This window comes from Gossypium hirsutum, chromosome D08, assembly GCF_007990345.1.
Source record: "Gossypium hirsutum isolate 1008001.06 chromosome D08, Gossypium_hirsutum_v2.1, whole genome shotgun sequence".
Lineage (NCBI taxonomy): Eukaryota > Viridiplantae > Streptophyta > Magnoliopsida > Malvales > Malvaceae > Gossypium > Gossypium hirsutum.
This window is the reverse complement of record NC_053444.1, coordinates 66,898,173-66,922,455: the sequence shown is the minus strand read 5'-3', so window position 1 is coordinate 66,922,455 and position 24,283 is coordinate 66,898,173. Positions and strand designations below refer to the sequence as shown.

The following is a 24,283-nucleotide window of genomic DNA, read 5'->3' as shown; positions in this document are numbered from 1 at the left end:
ATAAATTAAAAATATATTTTGCTAAAAATGTAATGATAAATCAATTTGATTAATTATAATGCAAAAAAAAACATAAAATAAAAAAGGTCAAAAGCTGTTTCTGATCACTCTCCATTTCAATATTGAGGAAATTGATCCCTCTCGAAAGAAAATCAAAACAATTTAATCCCTATCAATTTCGAATGTGAGTAATTAAAAATTATTAATCACGACATTTAATGTTTATGACACGTGATTCTACTTGGTAGAATAACAAATTTAACTCTTAAATTATTTTATATTCTTTTTTGAATTCTTTTAGATTTTTTTTTAAATTATATATTTTATTTGAGTTTGATATGTCAAATGTAAATAGTATATCCATAAATTATTTTTAAAAAAAATCTTTGACAAAAGATGGCTTTCATTTAATATAAAAGAGTACATTCATAAATTGACCAAATAGAGAAAAGAAAAATAAGAAAATACATACCAGGAAACGGAACGTTGACAGAAAATAAAGAAAAGCAAACCAAATACTCTCTATACCAGAGCCCCTAAACAGAAACCAAAAAGTCTCCTAGGGTGAATTTAGATGGGCGGTGCGTGGCGGTGAGATTAGATACTGTAGCAATACTGTAGTGTGAGGCAAAAAATAAACTAAACGCACTGCACCGCATCCAATCGTCCATCCAAACCCACCGCTAGTGTAGAAAATTTATCAGTGAGTCATCATCATGGGAGAATCAAAACGCGAAGCAGGACAAAATCAGTAGAAACTTACTGCCATGAGACAGCCAGTTTCTGAGAACTAATCCGGTGGATCCACCCACCACCTGTCGACGGCAACAGTAAACTCCACCATCGAAGGGACCTCCTCCGCCCAGAATCGATCTTGTTATTTTTTAAATGCAAATAAAAATAATATTTATTAATTATGTTCAAACATATCATGATTGTAGTAAATGTATGATGGCTTCACATGTTCACAAAAAAAAACACTAATTCTTGTGAGAGTAATTTGGAATTTTGGACAAGTGGGAACATTATTTGGAACACAATATCTTTTTTTAAGTTGAGATCTTTTTGGGATTTCATTTTAAAAAATAGATAAATAAATTGGGAAAGGACAAATTTATTTAGGGGCAAATTGAGATTTGTAGATGGTCTTTTTCCACTTCTGTCCCAACTTTTTTATTTCCTATATTTAATTATAAAATAGATTAAATTCTATTATCAGTCATTTTCTTAGTTTCTATACTTTAATTTCATCAAATTCACTTTTTCAATTTTTCGAATTTTAAAATTTCAATCCTAATCTAAAACGTGATTGGTTAAATTATGCTATTAATCTTGTACTATGTGTAAACTATGCGAAAATAGCAATTTAACATGGCATTACACATATGTTAATGTGTTTACCGTTAAATTTTAAAAATAGCATAGCTTAACTTAACAAATTTACCGTTTACCGTTTGGTAAATACTGTAATTTTAAAAATAAAAAATATAAAGAGATTAAAAATAACTGAATCAAAATATAAAAACTAATAGTAAAATTTAACCCATAAAATATAATCGAACTTATAGTTGAAATATCTAGAAACAGAATTTACAAATGAAAAGACTTAAACCGAGATGAATATGGATAGAAAATTTAAACGTGGTTTACATAAAATAAAATTCAAAATTCTCAATATGCCCAAAAACGATAACCATACAACTAAACCAAAACATCATCGACATATTAAAATTATTATACTATTTTTTAAGTATTCGACTAAGTTTGTATTAATCATCAAATGGGTCTCAATTTAATCAAAAAATTATCAAAACTGATTTTTTTATAAAATAGCAAACATCGTTACCATAATTTTTTTTTGTCTTTTGTATTTTTATATAAAATTTAAATAAAACATACACGTGACGGAATTTAAACTTTAAGCATCATAATAGTTCTTAATGTCTCGATTTTATCATCTCAATTAAAACTTTATTTATTTGTAATTATTTTTATAAATTTTTTTTTTCTAGAAAAATCTTTGAATTTACATGTGGTTAGCATTTTTACAATTAAAAAAAAAGAGTAGAGGATTGAGTTGACCCAAATAGTTGAAAGCTAAGGTCTTTCACCAACTTCAATAAATTAAGTAGTTAGAGTTTAACATCATATTCATTTCACCAAAAATTTAGAAGATATTTTTCTTTATTATTTTTAAATTCAACTCACATGTTGCATGTGTGATATAAAAAAAAATTGGTGAATGTGAATGGAGGGTATTGTTAAAAGTGACATTAAAGGGCTGGACAAGGCGGTGGTCAAGTCTGAATGCGATGGAGACGAATATCATCACAAATTCTGTCTCATATATCTTTCGAAGATTGCCGGAGGAGATTATAGGGGGCTGCCATGGTCCCGACCCCTAAAATGAAAAATTATCATTTAAGTTTTTTAATTTTTTTAAAAATTTAAATTAATAAAGATAAAATTGTACTTTAGTCTCCCTAAAATTATAAAAATTCGATGTAATCTTTTAAAAATTATAAAGATATAGGTTATAAAAAATTAAAATTTCATTCGGTCCCCCCTAAAAAATTGTTCTAGCTTCGCCCCTGAAGGTTGCATGAGTTTTTTATTCAGTGTGACAAAATGTTTTTATGTAAAAGATCATGTGGTCGAACTTTATCATCTATGAAGTTACACTTCATCAATAATTTTGTTTAAATTATAATGTTTCTTAAATCGATATTAAGTAGTCAAATTTTTAATGTGTTATGATTGCTCGATCAATATTGACTTATATCAATACATACTGGTTCGTATCGATTGATACAATATTTTAATTTAACTATTTTGATTTTTTTTTATAATTACATTTAAAAATAAAATAAAATAGTTTAATTAAGCTATTAAACTTAATCAACAATTTTATATTTTATATTTGCATACAATAAATATATATATATGAAAAATATTTAAAAATATTATAAACTTAAAACAATACATCGAAATACACCAATTTCGATATCTACCAATGTCTTGCATATTTAGTAGTGGTAAACATTATATATTATCAATATATATGGAATAACTACTCAAGAAATCCTTATATTATAGAGTTGAGAGCAATTTAATCCCTCTTCAAATTAATGATGCAATTAAATCATTATATTATAAGTTTACATTTTGGTCACTCAACTTTAAAAAGTTATAAAATGGTCATTGAATTATTTGAAACTTTTCATTTAAGTCACTAGGTTGTTAGAATTATTGTTGTACGGCCTTCTTTGTTTGTATCTCATACACTAATGGAAAGCTATCATTCTCTTCTTTTCTATAGTTTATTGTTTTTCATGAAACAACCTCGAACGTCACGAATTTACAAACCAAAACCTGTCACATCAACTTGGATATAATGCGTGCTCGTCGATGAGTATTGATTCACCAAATCAATAGTCAAATCATCACTCGGAGCTCGCTAGTTGGACTTAAAAAAAAACAACTTAATAGCTCAGTGATTTAAATGAACAATTTTCAGATAGTTCAATGACTATTTTATAAATTTTTAAAACTTAATGATCAAAACGTAAATTTACTAATAATTCAGTGACCTTAAGTATAATTTACCTATATTCTAATCAACTTTTATTTTCATGTAATATTAAGAATTTTATTTTCACGAAATTCCAACTTTTCTTCTATTGAAATTTTAGTAAAAAAAAAGTTTTTTTTTAGAACTACTATAGTACTTCCTCAACCTTTAAATAAGAGGATAATGCGCTTTAACGAACTCGAACTCACGACATTCTATATTAATAATAATGTCAATACCAATCAAATTAAAAGATTTATTTTTATTTTTCTCTGTGTTTCTCGATGTTGATCGGACCTACAAGTTAGATGATATATATATTTTTTATTTTGATAATTTCATTAATTTAATATTAAAAAAAGGCACATGAATTAATTATGGAAATGCCAAAAAATTTTGAAATAAATATAAATGGATAATGTATATTAGAGAAGCTGAATGGTAACACAATAATGTCCTTCAATTATTTAATATATTCTTTTAGCCGAAAAGTAATATTCTATTACCTTTTTGACTCCATCACAATTTTATATTATATTTATAAAGGCTATCCAAAAATAAGTTCATATTATATTATATATTAGAGCTGCAACTTTAATCACATTTTGATTAAAGAGTAAATTATTATTTTTTAATTAAAAACTGGTTACTGTACATCAGCATAAGGTACGTGTGGCACACTACGTATAATTGTCTGGTTATTCCGTTAGCCACACCAGTTTTTATAATGGAAATAGATGAAATTTTTAACAGAAAATACAAGTTTGCTCTTTGATCTAATGTATAAGGACTAATTTGCTCATTTTTTGAGTGGAAGGAGCAAAATGTAATTCAACTCCTAGTATAGGGACCTCCATAATACTTTTATCATTATGTTGTAATGAATGATAATCACACTTACTGATCGAAATTTGAGAGTTTAAATAAAATATTCAATCCGAAAAATGAAATTAGAAAAAAAAACACCCTATTTAAAATGCAAGTCAGCTTAAGCTCTAATATTTAAAGTTCGAGCTTGATCCAACCAAATTTAGATAACTATGTGTGCTATTGATACCATGTATGAATCCGACTTTACCTAATTAATAACACTTTTATTGGTTATAACCTGTCATTCTTTAGTTAGAGGTTTTTTTTTAAATAATAAAATCTAATTATTATAAAGCTTTTATTTAAGATTTAAATAAAAAATAAAATTTATTAACTCTATTATTACTATATTTATTTTTTCTTAAATTTTACATTTTAAATTATGTCACATAAGATCTGCATGTCATTTAATGGCTGAATTAACTATTTTAATAATGAAATGACCTAATTAACATAACATCAATAATCTAGGGATGTAATTAGAATGAATTGATGTTTAGGGACCAATTTAGAAAGAACGCCATTGTTTAGAGATGCTTGGTGGAATTAACTCAAAAAAAATTATATATATTTACTTTTGGCCAACTTTATCCCGAAATTATGCTTTAAGTCTCATACTCTTCATACATTTAAATTTTAGTTCATCTACTTTTATTTTAAAGAATTTAGTCCTTCTATTTTTTTTAAATTTAAAAATGTAAGTATAATTGTTAAACACTATTAAAAATTTTCTATTAAATTCATGTTCATTACAACATTAGTTTTTTATTACATGGCAGTACTTTTTAATTTCAAAATGTCACACAATCAAATTTGACAAAAGAATATCAAGGGATCATTAACAATTGGACTTGAATCTTAAAATATGAAAAAGGATAGGGACTAAATTCCAAATTTACAAAAAGTAAAAAGGCTTATAGTATATTTTAACCATTTTTTCATAAGACCCAATCCAAGATGAAACCACTAGTCATAGTTTTTTCTAGTGGAAAGACCTCCCAAGTCCCTCTTAATTTTGATATTGAGCAAATTAGTCCCTCTAAAAAAATCAAAGCAATTTAATCGCTATCAGTTTTGAAAGTGAGTAATTTAGGACAATTAGTCTCGACGTCAATGTTTTTCATCAATTGTATGTAATTTTAATTGATATAATAATAAATTTAGCTTTTAATGCTTAAATATTCTATTAATGTGGTCTCGATTTAATAAGTTTAGCCTGCAACATTCAAATAAGGAGAATTAGAACTTTTGATTGGTGCAGGCGATGCGAACAAAAAAGACCACATAACATCATTTTAACAATCCAGTTACTTAAATGAAAACTTTTGAATAGTTTAGTGACAATTTTATAACCCTTTAAAGTTAAGTGGCCAAAATGTAAACTTACTAATAGTTTAATAACTTTAAATATTATTTACCCATAAATCAAATTATTAATTTACCCTTCTTATTCTTCTTCTTACTGTTATTATTAAGGATAATATTTCATATTATCCCATTTTTAATAAAATTTCAAATAAAAACATATAAGTACTGTACTAAGTCTTTCCGTAAGTATCTGGTAATCATGCAAATAAGAGTATAATCGATAATTTTTTGTTTATAAATATATAAAGCTTGGATAATATAATTAAGATAACATCCACAACTATTCAAAAATTCTCACACATACCTTAACGGTTCATCAAAAAGAATCAATTGGTCAATAACGCCATCACTTACCTTTACGATGCTTTGATAATAAAATAAAAAAAATTCAATGTAAAATAAAATTTTGACAAGCATTCCATTATTATCCTCAATCGTGAATCATTAAGTCAACGGCATTTAATCGTAATGGAAAGTCGACAAGTAAGCACCCACTTTATAAATGTTTCACATGACATCCAAATTCTTTTGAAATGACCCTTTTTGTCGTCTACCAAAGCATAGAAAAATTATAATTTGATACAATTATTACTTCTTTCTTTGACATTAGGCAAATGATAGTACACCTCAATTTGAATTTTTCAAGTTTGTAATAAAGTGTCTTGTTTGGTATTTAATAATTAATTATATAGTTTATCATATTATTATCATCGTGATTTTGAAATAATTATCGAAGTATTAATTGAAGTGGTCACTATAATTAATATTGCAATTGATTTATAATTTCTCATATTTGAAGTTGGTAATTTTCGAAACAAAATCGTACTTGAGCATTGAATGATGTTTGATATTGTGGAAATATACAAGTTTGACTATGAAGATTAATTTATTCGAAGCAACTTATCTTAAAATTGGATTGGATCGGATCAAGTAAACGAATCACTTGGATTGTGGAGTTTGGATCGAGATACTATCAGCGAAACATCTCTAAACAATCCACTTTATATTTATCTTTATTAATATATTGTTGTTTGATAAGGGATTGGATTGTATTTAATCTTTAATATGTTAGTAAGTCTCGAACTTTTATATATTTGAGAGATTTGTATATGTTTTGTAGTTGAGTATCTAGAGCACTCATCATAGTGGAACTTATTTCGTGAGTGCATTTGAAAGAGTGAACACGTTTCGTTTATTGCGTAAGTTCTTAGGAGAAGAACTTAGAGGTGAGTAATCTATGTCTTTAGATGTAAAAGGGTGTTATACAAGAGTGTGATAGAACTAGGTTTACTTTGGTATTTCTTTTATCCATTCTGGTCATTGAACTTGATAGTTTGATCTATTTTGATCTCTAAATTTAGATTCTGTTAAGATTTGATGATGTGACTAGTGTTACTGGAACATGATCAAATCAAACGGATTGAGAATTTATTGGCATAATGGTCTGAACAAATGGGTTGAATCAATTGACCCAAAATTTGATTGAAATTGGTAAAAATTAAAAATTAAGAGTTGAATAGGTTGAAATGGCTTAATAATCTTTTTTAGATTTTCAATTATTTATTTAATTATTGTTGGTCTAGCAGTCGAACCAATCCAACGGGAATAGGCAGTATTGACTTGTCCAACCACCAATTTAATCATTAAAACAGTAAATGCGTCACTCTAATTATACCACGTCATCACTTGAAAACTATATAAATTTTTTTTTAATTTTTAAGTGATGATGTGGCACAATCTCAAAGTGATACAACACCAAACTTTTATATTTTCTAAGTTCAAAAATTAAAATGGACCTAGTCATCAAGTTCAAGTGGCAAAGTAGAAAAAAATACAAGTATGAAAATGAACCTAGTTGCTAATTTGGAGGCCAAAAATTATATCATCCCTTTTTTAAAGGGCTAATATACTATTCGGTACTTGAACTTGATTTCAATATTCAATTTGGTGGTACATGAGTTTGACTTCAATATTCATTTTGGTACCGGAGTTTTTTCAAATTGATACTTATGTTTTTTTTTTGTCTTAATTAAGTACTTGATTTTAGTTTTAAGGTTCAATTTGATACCTAAGCTTTTTCTTGTGTCCCAATTAAGTACTTGTATTTTTTTGACTAGAGCATATGTGTCAAACATTCATTGGGTCACATGATTCCTGTAACACCCCTTAACCCTAAACTGTTGTCGAAATAGGCTTACGAGGCATTACCAGACATATCACACAATTTACAAATAATTCTAAAACAAATAACAAACATATTATAATATAATAATAAAATTCATATAGATATTTTATTTTATTACTTATCGACTTCATTTTTTTTTCTAAAAAAAAAACTCAATATAATCCCTTTATAAATATTTAACCTTCCCTATAATTTCAAACCACAACCAATTCAAAACCAATATCATAATCCATACAATTTCGTATTCAAATACACCTAAACATATCTTAAACATCAACTTAGTAATTTACTAAATAAATATTCGCATATATTATTTAAATTAATAAACTTCATTCATTCTATTTCAACTTGTTACCAAATATACCAAATATGTTATGATAATTTTATTTCCATTTTATTACACCAAGTATCAAAATATCATTTTAGTATCATTTTCAACCAAAAACATAAGACACTTTCAAGTGACCAATATAACACTTAAGTACATGCCACTTTACCAAAAGAAAGATTACATCACCAAAATTTATACTGGAGTCGGGATCGCCCTGGATGCTGAGCCGAAACCTTAATTTCTACTAACCTACGCACAGGAACAACCGCGGACTGAGTTTTTCATACTCAGTAGTATTACTATAATTCAAATTGTAATATAATAACCAAGTAAATTAAATCATTTAACTTTAAAAAAAATTTTACCAAACTAATTCATATTTAACTTTCATTTCTCAATATCTACAATTCAATTTGGCTTTCATTAGTTAATATCATATACTATCACATTGAGCCATTATTTATCTCATGAACATTTAGTTAATGCTTTCTATTCACATTTTCAAATTATATTCCACAATCACAGTTCTTTTCAATTAATTACCCCTATTAACAGACTCGGACTTTGGCGGATATACGAATCCAACCAAACACACCAGATTGGCACCCAGTACCTCATCGGATAGTTCGAAGCAAAGTTGACACCCAGTGTCTCATCGGCCTAGCCGAAGTAAAGTGATACCCAATATCTCATTGAATCTATCCGAAGTAAAATAGTGACACCCAGTGTCTCATCGACTCGAGGTCGAAGTATCCCTGAACTCTTCCAATCCTATGGCATGCCAATTATATCCGACTCAGTCCAACTAGTTAATAGGGTTTCCAATTCTCAATTCAAACTCACTTTCATTTCAAAATTTACTTTTAATATCAAATTCACTTTTTCATTCACTAATCAAAATTCAATTAAATACTAACACATATTTCTCATTCAATTCAATTTTCTAAATTCAATTCAATAAAGTTTCTTACCTCAATATTTGCTTACCATAAATTAAATAAATTAAAATTAATATTTAATAATGAATAACTTGAATTATAGTAATACAAACCCGAATTTCGCGATTACTCCTCGATAACTTTTTCCTTTCCTTTCGGTGCAGATGTCTTAGGTTCTTTGTTAGCTACGAAAATTAAAATAATTTACAATCATTAATATATTACTAATTTACATTAAATACTAAATTTCTATTTAACTTTCACTTAAATTCCAATTTTAGTCCTAACTATTTTCCCATTATAATTTATATCTTATTCCTATCCAAATTCCATATAAACTTAAATTTAACCATCAAATTTTCATCATAATTTCATAATTTCGAATTTTTTCAATTTAGTCCCTACAACACAAAACTTATAGCCTAATTTACAATTTAATCCTTTAATCAATTCTAATCAATAATTCTATCAAATAAACCCCTAATTCAATCATTTATTCAACATGAACTCTGCTAAAAAATATACTAATTTTCAAAATTTCAACTTAAATTCAATAATATTCAACTCTAGAACTCCAAAAACATCAAAATTATAAGAAAATGAACTAAATTGACTTACCAAATTAAACTCCAAACTTTAAAAACCCTATTTCTCTCTTTTCTTTCTTTTCTTCTTTCCCTTCTCTGTTTTCGAATGGTTCTGTTTTTTTTATGCTTTATTTTGTTTGTTTTATCTTTTATTTTAATTATTATTTCTTAAATATTAAGTAAATAAATATATATTTTACAATTGTATTTATATGATTTATTACACTTGTATTTACTATCACCATACATTTGTCAACTTATTAATTTGTTCATTGATCTAATAATATAATATCAATTAAATAATAATAACAATAATAATAATTATAATAATAAATATCTATTTAATAACAAATATAAATATTACAAATGTACACATATATATTTTACATTTGTATTTTATCATCACCAAACACTTGTCATAGTTGCAATTTATTTATCATATAAAAATCTTTTACTAATTAATAATAATAATAAATAATTTTATAATATGTTTTGCCGCCTCATTCATTAAAATAGGCTTAATTTCCTATTTAGTCCCCTTTATCTTCTTTTAATCTATAATTAGACTTTCACACCTTATTCAATTCAGTCTTTTTTCCTAATATATATTAACTAAGCTAAATTCACCCAATTTGAACCTAATTAAACACTCAACTAGACTCATGATTAGTTCTAATAATTATTTACGAACTCGGTTTACTCAGACGGAGGCCCCATAACTCACTTTTCAGGTGCTTGTGAATTTTGGGTCATTATAATTTCATTTGGTCTAGGTATCAAATTGAATAATGAAACCAAACTGAAGTGCCAAAAAAAATATTATCCAATTTTAAATAATATTAGAGGGACTAAATTTCAAATACGTGAAAAGTATGGAGCACATTTAACCAATTTAAAATGTTTTGCGAAAATGGAGCCGGGTGAAAGGTAGTTTATGTTTATAAATTTTGAGCGAAATATTCTCAAATTATAATTTTTATTCTAGTTATTTTTAAAGTTTCAAAATATTCTAATTACATCTCTAAATTTTTGGGATTATATCAATTAGGTCTTTCTATTACTAAAATTTTTAATTCAACTGTTAAAAGACACATAAGATCTTATGTAACATATTTTAAAATGAAGTTAAAAAAATGAATATGGTAAACATGGATGTTTTAAAAACCTTAGTTTAAAAGTTTTTACAAAAATTTTATCGTTCATTTTTTGTTTTCAGTTTTCTTTATTTTTTAAAGTTATTTGACACCTTTTTTTTTAATTTTCATTTTAAATTTAGTTACATAAGATTTGATATATCATTTAACACTAAAACTCACAGTTTTAATAACGAAATGGCTCGATTGATAAAACATCGAAAGTTTGGGAATGTCATTAGAATTGTTTTAAAATCTAAAGACTAATTTAAAATGAAGATCATAATTTGGGGATATCTAGTGAAATTAGCTCTCACTTTTCATTTCAAATTGCTTACGTGGCATAATTTTAGTGGACACTCTAAGTGAGGTTTATAATTTTCCTAATATTTTTTAAAAAATAAAAATAAACGCCCATAATAAGCAGGGAGTTAGGAATGGCGGGAATTTGTGGTCCAAATCCGATTCTACATCTCCACCGCACCATCACTCAATCACCGTTAAATTTACACAGAGTCCACGGCGGAGCACGGTGGTGTTGCTGCTCAGTTTCACCGGAAAATGAAAATAAAACTAGAACGCCGCCGCTTTTAAGACTGGCAGTGAGTGGTGTTACTGAGTTGCTTAGGCTCTTTTCTTCTTCCGCCCAAGGCAACAGGTAATTTAACTTTTACACCCCCTTCTTTCTTTTAAAAGGCAAAACAAAATTAGAGGTTAAAAATGATCTGATAATTTTGTTTACCATCTTGATTTTCTTGAAGAGCTGATTACCAATTGAAGAGTGAGGATAGAGATGAAAATTCAGCCTCCGATATTGATGATGTTTTAAGAATCCTTAAAGCTGATTATGAGAATGCTTACTTTGTTACAGGTATACTTTTGATTAATTTTTCTTTATTTTGCTAATTTTGTTGCGAATTTTAAATGATCTTTCAAGGTTTTTTTTTTGGGGGGGTATATTTTCGTGATTTCTTTCTCGAACGATGTTTTATATTGTTGGTTTTCTTTAGTTATTAAAAATATGTGTATCTAAATAGACTTCTTACTGTTCTTCCGTCCTTGAACAATCACTATCCATGGGCAAATGGTAATAGGATAATAGCAAAAGCCAGAGATAGCCATTGTTATGTTTTCTACCTTCCGTGCTGTAAGGTAAAATTACCTTTGCACTAAATATTGTATTTTGCTCTCTTTAAAAAAAAAAAATTAGTTCTTGTAACTTAGATAAAAAGTAAACTAATCATTTTATTAAAAATTACACTTATTTCTATTGTTAAAAATTGGTCCTGTCTACATGAGGTAGCATGGCACACCATGTGTAACAATCTGATTTTACGTCAGCCACGCCAGTTTTTAACGGTAAAAGTTGATGAAATTTTTAACAGAAACAATCAATTTGCTCTTCGATCTAATGTACAGGCCTAATTTGCTCATTTTTTAAGAAAAAGAGGCAAAATGCAATTTGACTCCAAGCACGAAGGCTTCCATGCTACTTTTACCAGTGTTGTAGCTGCTTAAATTAATCTATTTGAAAATGGTGTATTTTATACTTACTGTTCAGGAAATTTCAGTTCTGCAATCTATGCTGAAGATTGTCTCTTTGAAGATCCAACTATTCGATTCCGAGGTTAGATGAATCAAAGTTGTATGTCTTAAATGGGGATTTATATTGTTGTGTCTAGCATGTTGGAATGTTTATTAATGTCTTTTTTGACACTCAATTGGAAATGTATGCAAACTTTTGTGCAGTGGACTAGAACTCTAATAAAAACGGAAGTTTCCCCTTCAGATGCAACGTATGCTGTTAGAACGTTCGAAAATGGAACAATAAGGATTTTAAGGCATTCGTCACTTTCTTTAAGATTTTATTTGCTCCTGGTATAGCATTTAGTAGGTGTGCTAAGGAGTTATCAACGAGAAAACCTTTGAGATATACTGAAACCCAATGATTGAATACGCTTTGTTTTGATGGAATAAATCCATTGAGCATTGAGTTATGCATAGCTAAGCTATTAAACTTTTGTAGAGAATTGTTAGAAAACTTGTGGTGCAAGAAAGAAAATTTGAGAAAAACAATAAATAGACTTGAAGCATGATTCATTGTTGTCAAGGCTTTAATTTTGCCTCTAGAATACAAGTTTTAAAACAACAAAAACAGAATAGTGAAAATAACATTATTGTGTTTTATATAGGCACATTGTGTTTTTTAATCAAAGAAACTCACTTAATACATAACTTATGGCACAAGTTACATTTTTCCATAACATAGCAACTTTCTAGAAAATCTATGTTTCTTCATTATGAGTCTTTATACTAACATTGAAAACTACTAACAAGAATTTCTACAACAACATATTACATAAGAATCTTAGAAATGCTTTTGAAGATGGAGAATTAAAACGAAAAGGTTTCACTACCTTTTTCTTGTGAAAACTATTTATTGGGATACTATATGTTTGCTTGTACTGACTAGCTTGTCTAAATGAACCCGTCTGCTTAAAACAGATGAGTAGCTTTAGTTTTGATATAACTATTTGTTCCAACATATCTCCAACAATTAAGGACGTTTACTTCTGTATATATGAAAAATAGAACATATATCAGCATGAAATCAGTTTATTGTCATTTCTTGTTGTTTAATCTCCTTGGAGTACAATTGGTAATTGTTATACCTAGATAATGCTACTTGTCATCTCACTCTCATGTGCATGCATGATGCTTTTACAGTTTAATATTTGATTCTTCTATCAATCATGGTAAAATACCTTCGACTTTCTTAAATTTAAATAACATTTATGGTCTATGGTAAATTCAGGTAAGGAGCTGTATTCTCGCAATTTGAAATTGCTTGTTCCTTTCTTTGACAGCCCTTCAATTAGATTACAAAAGATTGAGAAGGTAGATCATTCTTTACTATTTGGAACCGACTTAACTGAATATACACACACATACACACATATAAATTCTATATATATAAAAGATCATTTGCAGTTAGCTCATTTTCAAGCTAGAGCCATTTTTCGATCCAGTGGTAGAGATACTATGTGGTCTAGTTCTGATTATCTCAGATGGATCATTAGAAGCTCACACCTCGAAAAGACCTGCGAGACGAGAACCGCCTTGTTTCAAGGCCATCATAGAGCCAACCTTTTTTCCTTAATGCTTAGGCAGAACCTTTATCTATGAGATCCATGTATCTCATGGCTTGAATAGAAAGCAACAGAGGTGGTTAAGCTTGGGTTCAAAGGTGTACATTTACATTTAAAACCCAAGATTCACACACTAGCTAAACCACCTGCACTATTTCCAACTTATCTAGTGGATATCAAGGAGCCCTAAGCACATAATACATCCTTATAAGTCTTCATTACTCCAGACAGAAGGATTCTACCTTGAATATATTTTAGAACCCTAGTATTTAAAATGTCTCTTCAAGAAGGCATTGAATTGTGCTTTTATTCTCTCAGCTACTTATAAATTTGTATTATTGGGTTGCTTCCTTTGGTCCTCCCAATGTTTTTCCTTTGACAAGGTATATGCTTTCTATTTGCAGGGTGCCAACATGGAAACAGATTTTGTAGCGGCAACTTGGAGATTAAGGTGCCTCACTTTCATATCCTATCTGGTTTTGCTGCAATTCATAGTATCCCAATGTGTCTGAATCACTCTAGGAAACCGATGCCTACGAATAAGACTATGACAGAACTGGTGGTCGAAGCGGTTAAACTATTGGGTTTTGATTTGTCTACGTGTCCGGTTTTGATTAAATAAATTATTAAAAATTCATAAATATGTAAAAAAATTATAAAAACAATTCAACTGCCAATTCAATTGATTCTAAGAGATTTGCTTAAAAACCTGTTCAACTCTTTCATCCGGACCGATATACCAGTCAATTCTCGGTTCAACTGTATTATATCTAAGTCGCTTATTACAAAAGTAGATGTTGTTTAGAGATGACTGAACCCATGCCAAACTTTCTTTTTGGTTAGTTTCTATGTTACTTGGACTCCACGTTTATATCGAATATGAATATGTTTCAAAAATGACCTTTTTTCTAAGTTCTTTTATTTAAATATGTTGGATATCTGCTGAGCATTAATATGCCACTTTTGAGCTAATATGTGTCTTTATTTGCAGAACATACCTGAAGCTTCCATGGAGGCCTCTTACTTCAGTTAATGGAAGCACCATCTATGAATTGGATGAGAAGCTTAAAGTAAGATAAAAAGCTTTATTTTCTTGTCAATGGCATTATTTAATTATTTAAATGAGTATTTGTGTATAACTAAGTTGATTTTTAATTTCAGATTGTACGGCATGCTGAGAGTTGGGATGTGACAGCACTGGAAGCAATTGGTCAGATATTCACCCCTAGTATTGGAAGGCCAAATGAGTAAGCATTACATATGCTATTTGACTATATTTTAAATTACAGTTGAACATCTTTTTTATTACATCTATTAAAGTTATTTGATCCGCAATGCCTTGTGCTTATTATTATATTCTAGTTAGGTTACCTCCTTTTACATTTAATCAATTTTCGTGAGTTTGAGAAAAAATTAATAAATGATAAAATATATTGTATTATCAAAAAAATTATGTATACATTAAATAAAAGAATAAATTAATTATTTGTATTATTAAAAATTGATTTGCTTAACGGAATAACTAACCAATGATATTTAATATATCATGCTAACTTAAAATTAAAATGAATAAAATTTTTAATAGAAAAATTAATTTATCCTTTTTTTGATGTACAATGATTAATTTCTTTATTTTTTAAATAGAGAAGCAATATAAAATTTAACTCTCACTTCAAGAGCGTTTATGATACTTTTACTATGAAAGCTCCTAAACAAAATTTAACCCTTATTTAATCATTTTAAAATGTTTAACCCAGTTTAACCTTAATTTGTAGCGTTTAGGCAAATTATTTCCAAAGTAATTGGTCTTGCAATTAATGGTACATTCAAGTCAAACCAGACTCAAATAATAACAAATTTGAGAGCTCAAGCTCAACACAAAATTCAAGACTAGATATTAGATTTCAACTCGATCGAATATCTATTTCTAAACTCGAGTTTAACTCAAAACTTAATGAAGCTCCTCAAAATCAAACTTATTAAGTTTACTTATTAATTTTCATACTTAAACTTGAATGAAAGCTTGATTAAATCAGTTCATACTTAGAACTTTTTCTAAATAACAAGGATAAAAATTTAATTTCATACTATCAACTTAAACTCGATTTAATAATTATCCAATTAAATTCAAATTCTTCTTTATAATTAAACTCAAATAAGGAAAAAAAAAACCAAATCGCGAAAACAGTAGCACAAAATTTATAACATAATAAGATTAAGCCATCCAAAAGTTGATAAAATTTGAAATTCGCAAAACATAAAAAAGAACCCCCTTTTTTTTATTTTTACGAATCAATCAATACTCTGCATAATATCCTCAGCACTAAACTTAGCACCTTTATCCTTGTCGGCGGCAACCCTTCCTTTGGCTTTCCGGTCCAACAAACTCTTCCGGTCCTTATCGAGTCTCAGCTTCGTAATCACCACTTTCGAAGGGTTGACCCCAACATTGACGGTTGACCCATTGACCTTCTCCCGAGCGATTCGCTCGATGTGGATCACCCATTTGCGACGGTATACTTGAACCACTTTCCCTTCCCCGCCTTTGTATGTTCCACGTACGACTTGGACCTCGTCGTCCTTGCGAACCGGCATGGACCGGACGTTGTACTTGGACCGCAGCTCCAATGTCAGTGGAGCACTCATTAGGAGTCGGCGGACGCTTGACGGCGCCGTGAAATGGGCCTTACGGTTCTTGCGCCTTGAAGAGGAGACGCGGGGGTTGTACTTCATTTTGTTTTAGGGTTTTCCGCTTTGGCTCTTCACTGAAGCTGCTAAAGGGTAGAAATGAAATTAATTAGGGTTAATTTATATAGATTTTAATTTGTTAAGGGAGCCATATTAATTAGTTTTAGGTTAATTGGCAATTTTTGTACTTGATTTTATATTAGGGTTTAAATTTTTTTTTATGTCTAAATTAATTCTCAAACTTAGCCATTGTTCTTGCATTCACAATTGATTTTTTTTTCCTCCAAATTTATCCATGACATTTCTTTAAAAATGTGAGACAAAAAATTTAAGTCTCAATGTGGATTTCACGGACTAATTTGAAAAAAAGTTCAAACTTGAATGTGAAAATAATTGTCTAGTTTAAGCCTTAAAGTTAGAAGAATTATCAAATTCAAAAATTAACTTGAATAAAAGAAAATCAAAGAGAATGATTGCTAAGTTTAGGCTCGTAGAATACATTAACTCATTAGGTACTTTTAGATTTTTAATTTTTTTATTGAAGTCCGGATATATTTTTATGATAAATTCAATTATGTTTTGTATTAATTTGAATGTAATTATAGTTAATGAATATGTATTTTTGATGATTATAATTGAATGTAATTTCCTTACCTTTATATTTTCACATCTATACCTACCTCTTTTTGCTACTTTGACAAATTTGGTCCAATTTTCTAGAAGGCATAGTGACAAATTGGAGTTACTCTAATTCTTAATCTACTTTTGTTTGGAATTATCTGAGCATGTAATTTCTATTGTGCTATATTTAAACTTGTACACCAGTTAAATTATACATAATGATTAAACTAATGGTCAATTTAAAGGGATCAAATTGAATAAGTTCGAAACCGAATACATTTTCTGATAGAATAAGAAAACAAAATTCCAACCGAAAACAATACTATGATAATTTTAACTCAAAACTTAACCTAAACTTTCTTTGTATAATATATATTGTTACAACACAGATCAAATGCGTGTCTATGCAGGATCAATTTCATTTATTATCTTTTTTATGTACATCATAAAGCTATGCAGGTGTTTTCACTTGCAGCAGATGATTCACCAAGAAACTCTGACCTCAACTTCATCAGCAGCCTGCCAAGATAATTCAGGCCTTCGCCGTCCCGCCCACCACCCCAGAAAAGATCGTGAGGCGAAGCTTCAACTAGGACCGACCCGGCAGTCGATAGCAACATGGAATTCAAGTGAGGATATATCGAGAACTTGCATTTTAGTGCCCTATACATAACATCAATCTTCACACTTTCCCAATCAGATCTCACCTGCATCGTTTAGCTCCGTCAGGGAAAACTGTAATCTCCCAGGCTACTTACTCAGACTCGGGTGTGAGTGTCGTAGACGTGTCCAATATGGGTACGGTCAGATTTCTCTAATCTTTTTCATGTATTTAGAAGATCCTAGGAGGCTCTATCCTCATGTCCATGAGTTGGACACGAGTGTTAGACATGGGTACTTCAACAGAAAGGAAGTAACATAACACAGAGGTGGTCAGCCAGACAAATTTGCAACCTTGACCAAACTGGCTTTATTCAAGAAAACCAGAGCACAATAAACTATTTGATATAATAGATAGAAGATCGATTCTAGACTTCTAATTAGTTCTAAAAGAGTCCGAGACAAATATATGTCCAATACAGGTACGATCAGATTTCTCCAATTTTTTTCATGTATTTGGAGGATCCTTGAAGGTCATGTCCATGTGTCGGACACGAGTGTTGGACATGAGTAGTTCAACAGAGATGAAGTAACATAATTCAGAGGTGGTCAGAGTCTGACAGATAGGCAACCTTGACCCAACTGGCCTTAATAAACCATTTGATATGATAGAAGATGGATCCTAGACTTCCTAAAAGTGTCAAAAGTGGAATAACTTGTAATTTTCAGAATTCTGCAGCTCCGAAAATAACAGTGTATCGTTCTATGCCAAAACCAATTTCTAGGACTCTTAATGGTTGCTAATCGATTAAAAACCAGAACCACTAGATGTCCATAATTGAATGCTATATAGAATGAATAGCAGATTTGGTCAACCCTGTATAGACCAATCCAAACCACCCCAAACGGAACACACATGTTGGAGCTTACTAATTTCCTCCAAAACCGGGCATACAACAATAAACTAGAAACAATAGGCATTCTTGTAACATTTAGAATGAGTTTTTAAGCAATAATAGCAACCTTAAGGACTAGAAGAATTTTCGAATTTTTCAGTTAAGCATACCAGATGAGGTTGTCGCCGCTGTGTTAGCCTTCCCATTCGTGCTGCTTCCTCTGGACTTTTTGCTGATTTTATTTTGTCTATGCAATCCTGTGCTAGAGGATTGCTGACTCCGATGAACTTGTTTGCCTAAAAGCACAAGAGAGCTTTAATGAATGTAAACGTGGTTAGGTGTAATGGAGCTTCCAATAATGGGCAATACCTGGTAATAATGCTCTACACTAAACCAAGTGACATAATTGCCATCTTCATCGGGCATTTGAATTGGATGAGGAGAAAAATTTGAGAAGGCGCCATAAAGATCCCATGTTTTATAGAAGAATATGATGCTCGTCTCAAAAGGAGCAACAGTAGGGTCAATAGCAAAGGTTTCATCTTCTGAAGGAATAGTGGGCGTTAAATCTGGTATAGGCTGAAGAAATCCACTGATGAGCATATCAGGTCCAATCTGCGATCAAATGCAAGAAGCAAAAGATGCAACACAAATATGAATATGAAGTCAGAAAAATATGCTGTACAGACGTATCGAAATGGGGCATGCAGAGGAAAGGTCATAATAGCAATCACACTTGCTCAAATATTTGAACTTATAATAATAAAAATAATAACAAGAACCACCACAACCACCTAGCAATACATGTTCCCATTTATCTCCATTTATTAGTTTGAACTTTGAAATGCAATTTTTCATATTCCCAAAGACAACAAACAGGAAACATAATCAGAACATGGAATAATATGAAATGTAATTTATGTCATCCCCCCCGCAAAATGTCTCTTTCCCTCACAACATTTAAGAAACAAATACACAGATAAATAAAAAGTGGGACATATTGATCTCGAAAAACACTTCACCTGACCTAGTTGAGGAAAATGAGGAAATAGACTAAAATTTCTGACTTGCCCCCAACTCATCATACCACACAATGCTTCGATGAAATAAACCAATCATTTCATCAAACTTAAAATAGCATTTCCTGTTTCTTGCTGTTGCTTTTGTCATTGTTATAGTTGATGCTGCTGTTATAAAGTCACTACTCTATTTATACATTTACCAATAACAGTGACAAAACATTCAAAATACCAACCTGCTCAAAGCAAACGTCAATCAAATCCAGTGCTTGAGACATCTCAACCATCCCAAGCTCACCCACAGGAGAAGGAGCATTCTTCCCACCAATAATTTTAGGAGCAACAAATGCAAAAACCTACAACCAGAAGGCCAAAATGATAAATGAATAAGCGACAAGTAGCAGAAGCAATATTTGGAATTAAATCTCTATGCCCTAAGAGGTTGAGGAATCCTTGATTCATAACACAGACAAAAACTTGCAATAGAAAGACTTAGACTGGCACATAGTTGTCTTTCCTGAAGAAGTCGGAAGGTTTCTAAACAGAGATGTTGGGGTATAAACTATTATTATCAGTTGAATGACATTTCACCCAATTTTTAGGGCAAAAACATATAATCCATAATATAGATACTGAACACATACAAGAGCCAGAGAAAGAATTGATATCCTATTGAAAGAGAAAGGTCTGAGACTACACAGAATTCCAAATGATTAGCTCTATCCAGCAGAACCTTTAAAGTAAATAAAAATTAAAAACCAAACTATAACCTTGTGTATTACACCCAATGAAATAGCAGATGCAGCTAGAGTTCCTCCACACTCCCATAAAATGGAGAGGTATCCACGGTCATGAAAATATTCCATTACATCCCTAGGGTTTAAGATGTCGAATTCCACTACCTCAACTCCTTTAGATGCAAGATATCTCTGGAAACTCCTCCTTGCTCCCCTTTGTGTTACAACTACAGTAGATACATCAGATAGGTCCCAAAGATTTGCCTCCTCAGGAAGATCAAGCGATTGAGACAGTACAATTCGAATTGGCATATGCCCACCTCCATGTCTTGCTGTCAGTCTTGGGTCTACATAAATAGAAGAATTAGAAGGGAATACACAAACATTCTGAGCTTAACCGGCCACCTTATTACCAAAGGGGCAGAGGTGGTGTTCATGATACTTACTGTCCCTACGCACAGTGTTCCCTCCAACTATAATGGCATCGCTTCTACCCCGTAACTCAAAAACTCGATTCCTAGACAACTTGCTGCTTATCCATGCTGCATGTCCACTACTTGCAGCTATTTTACCTATTCCATCCAAGAAACACCGTCTGAAGTGACCCATATATTTAACAGCTAGCTCAAAAGTAAGAAAACAATTAACAACCTTCAATTAAAGTGAGAGAAAAAAATGAAGGATAAAACAAAGACTAAATTTATTTAATGCATAATACTCACCATCAAGGGTCATTGCATACTTAAGAACAGAAAATGGAACACGAGAAGCAGCTCTATGAACAAAAGGTAAGTTGACAAGGAGACATGCCTTTCGAGCTTCCTACAATACAAAGTTCTGATATACTAAGTATAATGGAAAGCATTTTTCATTTGATAGGCAGCATTAGAATACAAGAACAAATCATAATATTGATAGACCAGCAAAAAAATAGATGATGAACACAAAGACATCTGAAGCATTCACAAACTATAATCTTCTGGATACTTGCAATCCCTGGTCAGCAATACTTTGCCATCTAATTCGATGCATTCCCATTAGACATGCTATTCCCTTTCTTCTCCTGAAACTTTGTTTTATAGAATACATAACCCCAATCAGATCAGTAAACCAGAGACCGTTTATCAACAAACTCTATTCATCATAAGTGATGAAAGAAAGATTAGAAAGATTGCAGCATAGGCTTTGAATCTGCTAATCAACTTGAAACCTTTCAAACAGAACACTTATATTCTTCAAACAGTTACAGATAATGGTTTTCTCCTTTCCCTCTGACAAGGTAGAGGCATGGAGATCAAGTATGACATCGATCAAGGATGTACATAATCCAGAAGGAAACCATAATGATGAAACAATACTTATGATCCAGATATATCAGTTGCAGAGATATAAAAGATGGAAGGAGCTACAGGTATGCATAATAAGTCTTCCAATAAGAGAAACGCGTGCAGGTGGGCAGCAGATTCAAGTTAAATCATTGTTAGAACATCGTATCCCAAATAAGGGAGGAAAACAGATTAAATAAACGGAGAAAACAAGAAAGAAATGTGTATATTACTATCGTAATAACTTGATGAATCAAAACTCTAGGCAAAAGAATAAAAAACGTGGAAATGAAACATGCCCCCCATGCAGTTTAAAAGTTATACCTCCACAAGTTTACTTTGCATATCCTCTCCAAGAACATCAACCTGCAAACCTTGGCTCCTTAATGCACGTATAGCATTTCCTCTTAGATGCTGCAGAGGATGCCTCATTCCAATAACAGCCCTTGTGATCCCTGCCTAATTTACAGAATATCAATGATCTGGCAACTGACAGAATACTATGAAAATTAAAGAAAAAACGGGGGAAAAAAGTTATCTCTGCTAAGTGAAGCTACAGCAGAGGAAAGAAACTACTAGAAACTAATCATGGAATTCAGAAACATAATATAAGTAACAAAATAAATCATAACAGGATCAAAGCAACCGGGACTTAAAAAAGAATTATAAATTAAGTCTCTAAGATTTCCAAAGGCTCCAACTTATAGAATTATCTACTCCTAATTTCATCAGTCAATAGTGACTTCAACTTCACTTCATCTTTAACTCTAGAGGAGTTCACGGTGCACCTAAGACCTAGGCCTCAGTCCCTTTGGCATTTAGGTTCTGGCACCCAAAAACCTCTAAATGAAATATCAAAGCAGATTATATAATTGTAAATAGATCCATCAAACATTAGCCACTTGACAAATTAGCTGGTGCCTTAAATTTCAGTCCTTGTTATGCCAAAAAAACATGCAAATTTAGTAATAAAAACTAAATAGACAGATCCTTGTAAATGCAGAAAACACATTCACTCCTAAACTAGTTTTAGGGAAAATCAATTTTGGTATTATAGTCATTGCTACGTGGTTGCTATTTCAATTTTCCCTATGAGATACTACAACCTTTTCAATTCATCCCCAAAATAAAAGGGAAAAAAAAAGGCAATTAAAACCTGAACAAGAGCGGAGACGGCGGTGTCATCCCCATGGCAATCTCCAGGCTCCATATTAACATAAGCGGTCGCGCCTCTACACCGTTCGCCGGCGGCCTCAACTGCCAGAACCTCCGCCGGCTTTGTACCTTGGGCATACAAGTAACCTTCCCCAACCACTTCGACCGAGGGTGTAACAATAACGCATCCAAAATTTGGGTGCGGGGAAGTAAACCCAGCAGACTTGTCGGATATAAGGGCGGCGCGTTTGATGTACGATAAGTCTTGAAGGTGCGAGTGGTTGTTGGCATTAATAGCTTTGCACATTATTGAAGATGAGGAAGCTACAACTGCAAATGAGAGCGCCATTTTTCAGTTTCCACTGACCTTAGAAGAGAATGTGAATACAAGATATTGCAGGAAAAACAATTGAAAGTTTGATATATGATATTTGAAAAATAAAAATATGTAAAAAATTTGGAAGAAAAAGAAAATGTTTTTGTTATCTTCGTAAAATTGATTTACAAAAGTTTGGTTAAAAAATATTCGTGAGATTGGAAATTTGAAAATAAAGGTTTTAACATTTTGGATTTAATTGAAGAATTAGGATTAATCTAAATTTATGTAAAAATAATGTGTAATTGTTTAATTATTCTCTCAGTTTTTAATTATAAATATGAATAAAATTTTTAACAAAAAATATTAATTTACTTTTTGATTTATTGTATATTAATTAATTTATTATTCTTTAATCTTAAAATTGATAAATTTTTTAATAAAAAATATTAATTTACTTTTTAATCTATAAGATATAAATAAAAAAAATTGATAAAATTTTTAACAAAAAATATTAAACTCTTTGATCTAAGCTACATAAATTAATTTAGTATTTTTTAACAGTAAAAATTAATAAGAACTTTAAAAAAAATATGAGCCTACTCTTTAATATAATATACATTAATTAATTTATTATTTTTTACATGAACAAAATATAATCTGACTTTTACAACAAAAACCTCAATAACATTTTTACCAAAAACAATATATATCGTATCAAATCCCAATGTACATTTTATATTTAACATTATTTATTTTATCATTGTTAACCATAAAAAAAATTTGTTTAGTTT

General features: G+C 30.3%; 3 protein-coding genes across 6 annotated transcripts; 1 reads left to right on the top strand and 2 right to left on the bottom strand.

Annotated features, from left to right (window-relative positions):
• The first annotated feature begins 11,403 nt into the window (after window positions 1-11,403).
• LOC107909101 (uncharacterized) lies at window positions 11,404-18,031 on the top strand. 2 transcript variants are annotated; one of them, XM_016836502.2, is made up of 8 exons: window positions 11,404-11,641; window positions 11,745-11,854; window positions 12,545-12,610; window positions 13,799-13,881; window positions 14,537-14,583; window positions 15,124-15,202; window positions 15,294-15,379; window positions 17,893-18,031. In XM_016836502.2, exons 1-8 carry the CDS (start codon window positions 11,421-11,423, stop codon window positions 17,921-17,923), a joined length of 723 nt encoding a protein of 240 aa, XP_016691991.2. In that variant the 5' UTR covers window positions 11,404-11,420; the 3' UTR covers window positions 17,924-18,031. The 2 variants fall into 2 exon arrangements, with proteins under 2 accessions (XP_016691991.2, XP_040954873.1); XM_041098939.1 differs by lacking the exons at window positions 12,545-12,610; window positions 17,893-18,031 and having other exon boundaries at window positions 15,294-15,467.
• LOC107909102 (60S ribosomal protein L26-1) lies at window positions 16,331-16,865 on the bottom strand. Its single transcript, XM_016836504.2, has one exon. It carries the CDS (start codon window positions 16,863-16,865, stop codon window positions 16,425-16,427), a length of 441 nt encoding a protein of 146 aa, XP_016691993.1. The 3' UTR covers window positions 16,331-16,424.
• Window positions 17,700-23,690, bottom strand: LOC107909100 (riboflavin biosynthesis protein PYRR, chloroplastic). Of its 3 annotated transcripts, none has more exons than XM_016836499.2 (9): window positions 23,175-23,690; window positions 22,343-22,477; window positions 21,416-21,515; window positions 21,140-21,265; window positions 20,727-21,040; window positions 20,193-20,312; window positions 19,307-19,552; window positions 19,108-19,233; window positions 17,700-18,148 (listed from the first exon to the last, which is right to left on the bottom strand). In XM_016836499.2, the coding sequence occupies exons 1-9, from the start codon at window positions 23,520-23,522 to the stop codon at window positions 17,885-17,887; spliced, it is 1,779 nt and encodes a 592-aa protein (XP_016691988.2). In that variant the 5' UTR covers window positions 23,523-23,690; the 3' UTR covers window positions 17,700-17,884. The 3 variants fall into 3 exon arrangements, with proteins under 3 accessions (XP_016691988.2, XP_016691989.2, XP_040954872.1); XM_016836500.2 differs by having other exon boundaries at window positions 20,859-21,040; window positions 23,175-23,648; XM_041098938.1 differs by having other exon boundaries at window positions 22,343-22,473; window positions 23,175-23,194.
• Window positions 23,691-24,283: the final 593 nt, after the last annotated feature.